This window comes from Eretmochelys imbricata, chromosome 4 (assembly GCF_965152235.1).
Source record: "Eretmochelys imbricata isolate rEreImb1 chromosome 4, rEreImb1.hap1, whole genome shotgun sequence".
NCBI classification, from domain to species: Eukaryota; Metazoa; Chordata; order Testudines; family Cheloniidae; genus Eretmochelys; species Eretmochelys imbricata.
The window spans coordinates 5,743,955-5,756,027 of record NC_135575.1 but is presented as its reverse complement, the minus strand read 5'-3'; the positions used below and the strand labels follow the sequence as shown (position 1 = coordinate 5,756,027).

The window sequence follows — 12,073 nt, the reverse complement described above, 5'->3', positions numbered from 1 at the left end:
TGTGTCCTCAGGTTGTTTTGTTAGCAAAGAGCAACATTGGGTGCAGGTGGGGCTGAAGGAGTGGAAGGTTATTACACTCCATGGAGGGCACCTTTCCTGGGGTTGAGTGAATCCCCACAGCTCCTGGGGCCCCCTCAGACCAGGGGGCCCCTCCACAGCACACAGGCCTCTAATTCCAGCCCTGCTGGTCAAAACACATGCTTCCTCCTGGGCATACGTTTTAATGTAAGGGCTGCAGTGCCCAGAGCCCAGCCTGTGTCTTTTCAGCCAGGCCTCCTAAGTGGAGTCTTGGCTTAGTCACAGTCTCAGCTGGTTACACGGTGTGGGTTAAAACCTGGGTTACTTACAACAGCAGGAAGACAAGGGCTAGCACCCAAGGCCAAACCTGCCACACAGCCTGGGTTGAACATGAGCTGCTAACCCAAGTTAAATTCCGAATAGTTGAGTCTTCTCTGCTGTTTTAACCCAATTTAGCAATCCTGAGTTAAGAACACGCTTTGTTTGGAGCCTAGACATACCTAAAGAGTTATGCTTTTGTTCAATCAAAAGTTATTGGGCTTGCTAAAGGACACATTAGTTAAAATTTTGTGGCTTGTGTTATTCACTAGATAAGAGGTCAGTTTAATCCCTTCTGGTCTTAACAACTGAATCTATAGACCCAATTTATGCACTATAGCTCTCATTTGTGTTAATAAACTTTTTCAATATTGTAAACTTTCTGTGGGTCATATAGTGCCTAATGCAGTAAGCCAGAGGTTCTCCACCTTTTTCTTTCTGAGCCCCTTTCTCCCCCCAGCATGCTATAAAAACTCCCTGGCCCACCTGTGCCACAAAAACAGTTTTTCTGCATAGAAAAGTCCAGGCTGGCATTAAGGGGCAGCAAGCAGCCAAGCAGGGCAATTGACCACGGCCCTACACCACAGGGTACCCCGTAAAGCTAAGTTGCTTGGGCTTTGGCTTCATCCCCCCCATGGCGGGGCTCAGGTTTGGGCTTTCTGCGCTGGGCCCCATAGAGTCCAATGCCAGCCCTGCTTGCCAGACCCACTGAAACCTGCTTGCAGTCCTCCATGGGGCTCTGGACCCCCAGTTGAGAACTGCTGCATTAAACTTAAATGTAGACCATACCCAATCCTCCTCTTGAAGGACTGAGCCTTAAATGTTTTTGGCAAAACGTAGTAAATTGGTTTTGCTTATTGAGGACTTGAGCTAGACACAGATTTGGAATATACACATGTTCAAAAAGCATGTTGGTCATGGAGGGCCTTTTTTGCTTTGTACCAGCTGTTCCTTCCAAGTTCTTTTGCTCTGCATTCAGTGTGCAATTACATATTTTGTGTGGCTCCTTTGAAAGGGATGGGCAATTACCTTACACATCCAGCAACATCTAAAATTGTTCACGCTGGAGGGAAGAGCAGGCACTCTGTCAGCTGCAGAATTGCCACCTCAAGCATTCAAAAATCATGACTCAGACCCAAATGAAATTTGTCTGAAAAATAACAAAATAACAACAGTGGGGATGTTTTGATTTGTTTTCAGCATCCTGTTCTGACTGGCTCACAGTGTCAGCCAACCACAAGGGCTAGAAACGAACTTGTTTTACAGAGGAGAGTCTCCCATAATCACAGGGCTCCAGGAGCTGGGGCTTTAAGGAAAGCACCAAACGTTGTGCGACTAATGATAATATCAGGGGGGTTGCAACATTTCTGAGGTAAGAACTGAGGCACAGCTGGCATCTGTGCCCAGCAGGGAGTGGTCCTGGGCCAGGCGGGAAGGGGTGTGACTTGGGCGCTTCATTTTGCTGGTCTAGGGAGGCTGAGTAACATGTTGTCCCTGGCCCTGTAAGGATTCCCCGCTGCGACACTGGCCCTTTAAGCAGCCACCTCCCTTCCCCGACAGGCCCCTCGCGCAGGGCTTCACAGCCGCCCCAGTCACAAAACGGGGTGGGGGGGCCGAGCTCCTGCGTTGGCGGCTGCGCAGTTCTTACCGGAAGTGTTGTCTCGCCTCATACGCACTTCCGGGGGTGGGGTCGGGCCTGCTCTGCGCCGGCGGGCGGCTGTGCGCAGAGGGGAGCGGCGGCAGCACTATGGCCGGGATCAAAGGTGCCGGGGGCAGGAGCGGTTGTTGGCGCTCGGCGTTGGGAGGGAGCGGAGGCGGATGGGTGACCCGAGACCCAAGGTCCCAGCTACACCCCGTACCCCGAGGTAGAGGGGGAGCCGCCGGGGCAGCGCCTTCGCTCGCCGGTGCGGGGCCGGTCTCCCGCAGCCTCGGGTCGGGCCCTCCACCCTGGCGGGGAGCAGTGGCTGGGCCGTGGGTGCGCGGAAACGGCTGTCAGAGCTGCCTTGCGCCCCCAGCGCCGTGAGCAGCCGCGAGAGACCGGGCGCCGCGCTGAGCGGTTCTCGGGGTGAGCGCTCTCTGCGGGGGAGACTCGGTCCGGAGGCCCGAGTGGTCTCTTCCTCCGTGTGGCTGATCCAGACCAACCCAGTACCCACCGCCGGGGGCTAGCAAACACACCCGTACCTTGTCCCCCCTTGGGTTTGACCGCAAGGTAGCTGTTTCCACGTGAAAACAAAGCCTTAGGCCTGCAGCACTTGGTTGGTTTACCCTTGGCTCTCGTTCGTGGGGGCGCCTTTGCAGACAGGAGGGTGGAAGGTCAAATTTTAAACACCCACAACCAGTAAATTCTGCAAGAAATATTACTTTTGCTTTCCCTCGCTCTTCCAGTGAAAGCCATCTTCTGGCTACTGGCAAGCTGACTCCTCAAATCCTAGATTTACTCTAATCTTCATTTGTATTGTATCTATACAACTAGAATCTCCAGTAACATTTTTCATAAAACAAATCCTAACTTTAAATGGACTGAAATCTCTTGGGGAATACCTTTATGAATCTGTGAAGTTAAATAATTCTGATCTTAGGATGTTATTTAAAGACAGATTTACAATGAAGCCAGCTGGCTGGTTAAGAATTGGTAAGACTTCAGTTTCTTGAAAATCTGTCATTTGCCTCAAAATGTTTTCAGATAAAAATGAACACATGGAACCAAAAGCACAATAACTTAATGGGAAACAGGTTTAACATGAAATTTAACATATTTCTATATTAATAATTCCTTTGATTGTTTAAAATTTGAAATAAGCTAGAAGTAGCCTCAGGTACTAGCTCTGCTTCTGAGATCTCACTGATTTTTGCTGTATAATTTTATGTGGGTCATTTTAAGAGAAAATACATAGAAGAAACCGACTGAGTGTACGGGGTAAACAGTACAATGTACTATGGGCAAAATGCTGTCAAATTAATGAAGGGCCTGATTCAGAGTCCTTTGAGGTCAGAGTTTTTGTTAGCTCCAGTGGGCTTTGGAATCCATAAACAAACCGAATAATCCATTTTAAAAAATATGAAAGGAAAATACTTTACAATTACTTTACAATACTTTACAATTCCAAAAACTCTGTTCACTTCAATTTTATTGTCTGAATCTATACTGGGAAATGGGTATGTATATACCACATAGCTTCAGGAGAAACCTCTATTCATTCTCATTGCTAGCTTAATCATACTGCCAAAGTTAAATCACATTTTCCTCAGAATAGGATTAATAAATGAAGTAACCCCATGAAGTTACCTGAAGGGACTCAACCTCTCTTGTGGTTCAGAAAGTCCCAAGGTGGATATGACAGTCCCACTTGCATCATCTTTGTTCTTTAAGTATTAACAGGTGAAAATATGTAGCAAACAAAGAGGTGAAAGCCTCATTTTAAATTACATTCAAAACTTCATCTAAAATAGACTTTCTTTTAAAGCTTAATATAAATGTTCCTGTAACCAAAGTTACATTTTTGTGTAGTGTTAAATACAAATGTACAGAACCTTTTACTGTAATACCAATAAACATCTCCTTAAATTAAATATGAAACAAATGAGAAATAAAATGTTTGCTTATAATGCTCTAATGGCTTGGAATCAGTGAAAAGAATCTGGGAACTTGAGTTTCAGTAGATTTGAATGAATCCTACTTAATACACAAATGGTAGCACTTTAAAAGATTTAATTCTGAAAAGCATAGTAGCTGTAAAATTTAATTTGGCTGTATATCAAGTTAACATTTTCATTGGTAAATAACTGAGCAGTTTTAAGAGGACATTGTTTGATAGGATGTAAAATGAGGATTTAAAACAATTACACTTTCACATCAGTCAATGGGAATAGCTTCTATTTTCTGATTAAAAAAAAAAAAAAAAAGATTTCTAGTGGATGCAATTACCATACTTTATTTTTATATAAACGTGGACATCTCAGAGCATGAAATAAAATTGAGGTATATGTTGCATGTGACTTGACACTAATTTAGTCAAATATAACTTCAGAATAACTTTTTAAAAAAAAAATCACATAAGAGAAGGTTTCAGAACATAGCCTTGTGAACAATTATCAATCTCTGACCTATGATACTAAACAATGAATAAGTATAAGGCAGTGAGTTTATACAAAGGAGGCTGGGCTTCTTTGCTAAAATCTTATTGTGCTAAGTGAATACAAGTAATTTAGAAATATGTCCAGTTGTATTTTTTGCAAGCTTGATTATGGGATATTCCATTCAATAAGCATGATTTGTGGCTCATTTCAAAGTTCAGCCCATTTGCATTATTAGTGTGACACATTTGTTTTTCACAATTCAAGTAGTTGAATAGATTTCCTTCAAACATGCAAAAAAATTAATCTTCTGTCTAGCCCCAAGGAGTTTTTGAGCAAGTGAAAAACAGGATTATTATTGAATCTGTTTTGCAACCTTAATTACAGCGTATTCTGTCAAGCAAATGCTGGGGAGGAATGAGATCAGCTCACCCCAATCTACTGCAATAGCATCCATTGATCTGTTTTAAACGTTTATAAAAGTAAAATTGACTTGGATATTATAGGATACTCTGTAAGCTCAAAAGCTTGTTTTTCTCCCCAACAAAAGTTGGTCCAATAAAAGATATTCCCTCCTCCACCTTGACTTTGAAAGTCTGTTAATGCAGCAGGAGGAGGCTGTTATCGCAATGACACCCTTGACTTGTGTAGATATTGTTCAGCTTTGCCAACAGCCAAAAAAATTGTTAATGCTTTCAGATTGTGTAGTAGTGTTCCATGTGGTCCAGCAAACTGACCATCCTGTTCTTGATTTGTTTTCCTTACAGCTTTGATTAGTTTGTCCTTTGGAGGAGCAATTGGACTAATGTTCCTAATGCTTGGATGTGCTCTTCCACAGTACAATAGGTAATGTATACAGTTTGACTTCTTGCCCTTTCACTACTGAATAGTCTGTCCTCCAGATCCAGTGTACTGAAAATCCTTTTGCTGCACACTCGCCTGTTCCTATAGGCAGTTTTTTGATTATGGATTGAAAATGTTGGAAAAAACAAAGATCACCTGTGAACTAGTTTGCAGCTATCTGGTCAGAAGAGGGAAATCAACTAATATTAATAGGATAGTCTTAAATACAAACCATTAAGGAAAGCATCAGAAAAATATTTCTCAAATACTCCTTTTATCCTATAACCTCTGTGTACTTGCGATTGACAAGGGTTTTAGCATGTATTGAAATGGGAAATAGAAATGTATTGCCAGTGTAATGGCCACTTTGTCCAACAAGCTCTGTTGGATAGTTGATACATTCAGTGTTGTAGCTGAGTTGGTCCCAGAATATTCGAGAGATAAGGAGGGAAAGGTAATATCTTTTGTTGGACCAACTTCTTGGTCTCTCTCGCCAACAACAGTTGGTCCAATAAAAGATATTACCTCACCTACCTTGTCTCTCTCGATTCACTGATAGACAAGCTTGTAGACCATCTAGCCCAAGGGAAGGCCCTTCTCGTTTCTTCTGTATACCAGGTCTGTTTGATAAATTGTCCTGCTCTTTCAACTTATGGTAGAATGAAAAAAATATACTAAACACCTCTTGCTAGGTAGGATGACATCTTGCACTGTTGTTGTGGGATAAGTTGTCCTCATGGGTCTGTGTTTTGGTCTGTAGCGTCCTTTTCCCTGCTTTCTGTGTAATAAATGTCAGGTGTAGTGCTAAATATACTTTGTATGACCCCTTCTTACTGAGTGAACGCTAAACTTAAAATATCTGCCAAAGTATTAATTTTCCAAGTTCTTAAAAATATTATGGAGGCATTCATTCCATTGCTTTGCTTTTTTTTTATAAATGTCTGTGGAGAACAATTGTCTCCTTCCACAGATAATTTTTTTTATGGGCAGCTTTTAAGTCCTATAAAGCTTGGCTTGGTTGGTAAAATATTCAGAGTGGAGTTGATCATATCTGGTTCTCTTAAATGATGCAGTGAGGCTCCCAGAAAAACATGGATGGATATGTCTTTCCCTTTATTGTGTGCTTAAGAAACTATATCGGTTTAAGTGTTAATAAAATAAACCATTATTGCCAAATGGTATGGATGTATGGATTACATAATGGCATTGTTGCACTTGGATATTTAAAATGTTAAAAGATCTTGGCACTTGATTATTTTTAGTAATGATAGCTGGATTTGTTTTTTGTTTTAAATGTTTCAGTACAAGTTCATGAAGCGAAGGGAGGAGCAGATTGAGATCTTTCTCTATAACCTTCTGAGAACTCCCTCTCAACCTGTTTTCCTCCACTGTCATTGAGGTCAGCTGAATCAGCCCCAGGCTTGAACATCTGGGGCTATTGCCAGAACATTTTCATCAGTGGGCCTATCTTGGTTATGGAATTCACTTCCCACATAAATGAACTGGAGCCAATATGTCTGTCAGTTCATGTTGGAATGCCCCATTCGTAAAGTTTTGCCTGAATAGGAAATCGATTAAAAGAGGGGCAAATGGGGCAAGTGACTAGTTCTTAATGTGCTTTGTACAGCAATCACTGTGGTAGGGGCTTTTTAAACTTTCCTGTTTCCTGGGTGGTAGGATAAAAGTATAATCTTATATCAGGAAAAGCAACAATAAAGTATTTTACTGTGGAGAAATGGGAATATTAACTCTTGTCTCTTTTTTTTCTTTTCCCCAGCCAATACTGGCCACTGTTTGTTCTGTTTTTTTACATCCTTTCTCCTATTCCATACTGCATAGCAAGAAGATTAGTAGATGAAACAGATGCTACAAGTAATGCTTGCAAGGAACTAGCAATATTTCTTACAACAGGCATTGTTGTCTCAGCATTTGGACTACCTATAGTATTTGCCAGAGCACAACTGGTTGGTAATATTTCCATATGGGAACATGTTCTTTGCTAAATGATTCTATGTTGTGTAATACTCTCTCTAAGCTTAAAGTTTTGCTGATACATTTTAATATAACTTAAACTAAGATGTTTAGAGTGTACCTGAGTAGATGAAAATATATATAACACAACAGCAATATAAAAACTTACCCCCAGAAACAAAACTAGAAATGTTCCAAATAATTTGGAGACCCTTTCCAACTATTACACAAATGATAGTTCCTTGGTAGTCAGCTATTTCTCTTTCTTCTTTTTGTTAGGTTCAGTAAACAAAAATATAGGATGTCAGAGAATGATGAAAAAATGAGTGGCCCTCATTCTAATCCATGTATAATTCTCTTCAGTCCCTCAAAACACTCTGTACTGCTTTGTATTCTTTCACTTACACCTTTTAAAAGAATATCTAGTCTGCTTTAATTCCATTGAGAAAATCAGAAAATAAAGTTGTTGTTTAAGCTCTTTCCTAGAGGGAAACCTCCCAACAGAAATGTGGCTTTCAGAAGTGCCTGAGGGAGTCAGGTGCCCAACTTCTATTGACTTTTAATGGATTCTGAACACCTAATTCCTTTATATGGCTTTTGAAAATCCCACTTAGTTACCAAGATAACTTCTTTTTTTTTAGAGGGCTGCATCTATAATTCTCTGTTTAGGCAAGTCTGGTACTCGGGCTAGCAACCAAAGAAGCACAAGGGTAGGTTGAGAGCAGACGTGTTTTACTGTGTTATCTAACCCTGCTTGGAGCAGGTCTAGATGACATGGTGGTGAAAAGCAGCTGTGCCTGTACTCTAGCACTTCCTCCATTGCTAGCAGTGTGGGGAGCTGCTCTGGTGCCGGACCAACTGTGAGAAAATTGTTAAAACATGTACCTGGGCTTTGTGGTTTAATTTCAAATCATAATATACAAACTTGTCCTTGCATCAGTGACTTGTTACACTTCAGACCACGTTCAGTAACTTTGCATACTCGTTTTTGTCTCATTTGGTTGCTTCTGCTGTCTGTTTCTCTGTATATGTAACTAAATTTCCCTTATCCACAGATTTTGTGGGGAGCATGTGCACTCGTCCTCACAGGAAATACTGTCATCTTTGCTACTATCCTAGGATTTTTCTTGGTCTTTGGCAGCAATGACGACTTCAGCTGGCAGCAGTGGTGAAAGGAGTTTAGTACAGAACTGTCATAGACATCTTGTCATTCAGTGGCCATCCATACAAATGAGAGAAAGGGCAATAAGGAGAAATAGCATAGCAAACCTTGGGTGTATTTTAGATACTCCTTTTCACCTTGTTTATTGTAAGTGTACTATCTTGACTGACTTGCTGATGGATTTCAAGGTTTCTATTGTTTGGAAAAAGACACTGTGTTCACTTCCTTTTATCTAAATATGTTTAGTATCTCACTTTAAAAATTGTAATTGTTGGTTCCATTCTGTTTTTGTATTTATGCTACATATAAATGCTGGAACAAGAATTTTTAAATGGTTTCATTGAAAGTTTTTTTTTTTAAAAAGAGCAACAGTAATATTGAGTTAAAAGATGAAATGTATCTTTTTTTTCTTTCTCTTGACCATGGTGACTAAAATATGATGTACAAAGGAGACAAAGTAAGCAATTGTACTGCCCAAACGACAGCATTGTCAATATGCAAATGTGTATGGGGGTGGGGGTATGCATAATGGGTGGGAGTACCAGTTGTAGACTTTTCTGTTCATACCTCACTATGACTGAAGTATTGATGTCACTGGCTTGGGGGTGGGGCTTCTGCCAATAAGCAGGTAATTATTTTCTGGGATCTGATTCCTATGTTTTTAACACCCTTAAAGGAGTACTTCCCCCTTTTTGTTCTCAACTCTTGTATGGGTGTGACATGCAAATCTCTTATCTGTAAGTTTATTGATGCTATAAAATGCAAAATTTTAAATTGCATTGTTGAGAAAAGAAAACTGACATTTAATTCCATTTTTCAAAAAATCTGTGTTGAAATGTTTCTATTTATAAGTATTGTATGTTTTTGGTCTTATGTCAACTTTTCACATTTTACCAAAGGGAGGTAAAATGTTCATTTATGGAACTACTGATGTGTGTTTTTGTGTTTTTGTTTGTTTGTTTTTTGCAGCGTATACAAAATATTTTCCCCGCTTCCCTTTTTAAATTTATTTTATACATAGTATATATTGAGTAAAATGGCTTTTCAAATGTAGACTAACACTTAAATCATAGGTATTTAACTTATGTAAGAAAATTGATTGCTATATGAATATACAGTACCGTCAAAGCACAACTTTTTTGCAAGTCTTTGACTGAAATGATTTCCTAGTGACTGTCAGTCTTTCAGTTCATGCATTATCTGTTAACAGTAATGTTATCTGTAATAATTGTAGTTCTTGTTCCATAAGGCTATATCACCTGTAATTTACAATATTTAAGACAAGTTTTCTGCATACCTCTCAGTTGTCTGTTTTTAATTGAAGCAAATCCTATTTATTAGACATTCATTGTGGTAGACAGTGGATTAATGCAGATTAGCCAGGCTTGATTGTATTAGATGCATCAATAAAGCTGACCAAAAATACTTCTTAATCTATTTTTATTCAACTTTTTTTAAAATGAAGATTAGAAAGCTAACTGTGCAGGCATGATAAAAATTGATTACTTAGGTCTTAATGACCAGTGCTTCAGTATAAAAAAGCACAGAGTAAGTGGATCTTGTCTTGTTTGAAAGGGGATTATTTTATTTACACGGATGTAAACTAACTATAAAACTGACTATTTCAAGTCTGATAGTTATATATGTGATATTGTATGTTCAAGATACTTAGTCTAGTGTGTACAGCTACCTGTCAGTCTACTAAAGCCACACAATGTTGTGGCTTTGAGCAATATTCTCCATAGCTATAAAGGAACTGAAGAATAAAGTCATAGGTTTGCAGAAAGTGAGTCTTTAGCAGATAGCATTTCAGCCACCTGTAAAGACATGTAACAGAAGAATCTGCTGAGTAAGGTGGAAATTTTCAAAAGTGCTTGAGTGAGTTAGAAGCATGTCTCATTGACTTTCAGTGGCACTTGTCCATGCTCTTGAAAATCTTCTAAACCAGTGGCTAAGGATAGTACTTGCCTTCACACAAAAGGTAGCACTTGTGACTTTGACAGCTCCTCCCAGATTCTTGAATTTTTTTGACCTGTCCCAGTCAATTGCCCAAGAAATGAGTTTTGTTTTTCCCATACCCACATTGCTTTCCTAGTTGTCATTGTAATACCCTGTTACTCTTCCACTTGACCACAGAATTTTTTATATTTAATAGCTGTGTATTTTTCTGTATATTTGCATTGACAGCATTGTGTTCTTGACCTTGCACACTAATTAGACATAGTGCTGTCTCTGGTTTCTAGGCTAGACACTTGAGAGGTATGATTTTTCCATATAATATGCACTGAAATAGCATTGCCATCCTTCTATAGAGAACTTTTAATGATGAAACAATAAACATTTTAAATATCAGCTTGAGTTCTGGGTATTTAATTAAAATATACTGTTATGTTAAATAGTATAATCTGATGTTTTTAAAACATGGATTGCTTTCCTCAACTTGTTTTCATAGGGTTGTCCTTGCTGTTGGAAAAATGTGCTTGTTTTCAAAAATTACTTGAGGCAGTTCTGTGAACCAGTACTTCATTAATCTGAGGCTGCTATTGAGGCTTACTGTGGAGGTTTAAGATTATATATTCATCAGTACACAATGATGTCCCAACAAACTCCAAAAAAGCCATAAAAGATAATTTAAAATGTTTAGACACTTTTCCAAGTCTCTCTCCCATTTTCTTGAATTTCATTTGTAAGATGTGTAATATCAGATACTACCTCTCTAACTTAATTGTATATGCTTACATTGCCAATAGATGTCACAATATGGGGACTTCTGAAATTCTTAAATTATATATAACAGTATGCTAAACCATACAGTATTTTATTAGTTGTAACCAGTGGATTCGCCCAAGCTAGCACAATTTAAACTTAAATATTCCACAGTAATATGTTGTCAGTCAAAACTCTGGTATGTTGAGCTTCTGCTACATTTATTGCCTCAGTACACACGAGGTATAAGAATACTCATTTATAAAGAGTGGTGTGAAATACGCTTATCAGCAAACTTCTGAAAATTGGAAAGTGCCTGTTTCTAACAAAAGAAATCAATGGAAACTGTTGGATGAGCCCTTTCCTTTTTTCTAGGGGGGGAAAAACTGATAACTTGATGGGGTCAAACCAGTTTCTGAAAAGCAAAAAACATGTATTTCTAACGTGTGAAATCTGAGGAAAATTATAATAGATGGTTTCTAATGGTTGAAACTTTAATTTTCTAACCATCACTCATAAGTGAGGAAACAAGTGAGTCAGAGTCCTGCGGTGGGTGAGGGAAGAACTTATGACCGTAACAATGAAGAGCTGCTTTTCTGGGGTAAATGAGATCTCTTGGGACCAGTACTGGGGGAAGTGTTAATATAGTTTGTTGGACACAACTGAGTTGAGACTATTAAATTAGCAAATAAGGATTAGGGATACTTTAGGTCTAAACATATCAATGGACATTAATTAGCACAATGGCAAATGGAATTTGACTAGGATAAGTTACTCTTTACTAAAATCTAAAATACTTGTTGTGACGTTCCCCCCGGGTGTTATCTGGACTGGTGATCTGCTAGGTCACTCCAATCCTTGTCTCTGGGAGCCAGCCTTACCTTGCTCTGCTGTGAGAATCTCCACTCTTGGGCTGTTCATGCACAGCCTCTGGCATGGAAGCTGCTCCCAGCTACTTGCAAGCGAATGACACTAGCCAAT

At 39.5% G+C, this 12,073-nt stretch overlaps 1 protein-coding gene across 1 annotated transcript; it reads left to right on the top strand.

Moving 5' to 3' along the window:
- The first annotated feature begins 1,990 nt into the window (after nt 1-1,990).
- On the top strand, nt 1,991-10,738 carry LEPROTL1 (leptin receptor overlapping transcript like 1). The gene is made up of 4 exons (XM_077814825.1): nt 1,991-2,099; nt 5,178-5,256; nt 7,031-7,217; nt 8,280-10,738. Exons 1-4 carry the CDS (start codon nt 2,084-2,086, stop codon nt 8,394-8,396), a joined length of 399 nt encoding a protein of 132 aa, XP_077670951.1. The 5' UTR covers nt 1,991-2,083; the 3' UTR covers nt 8,397-10,738.
- The last annotated feature ends 1,335 nt before the right edge of the window (nt 10,739-12,073 follow it).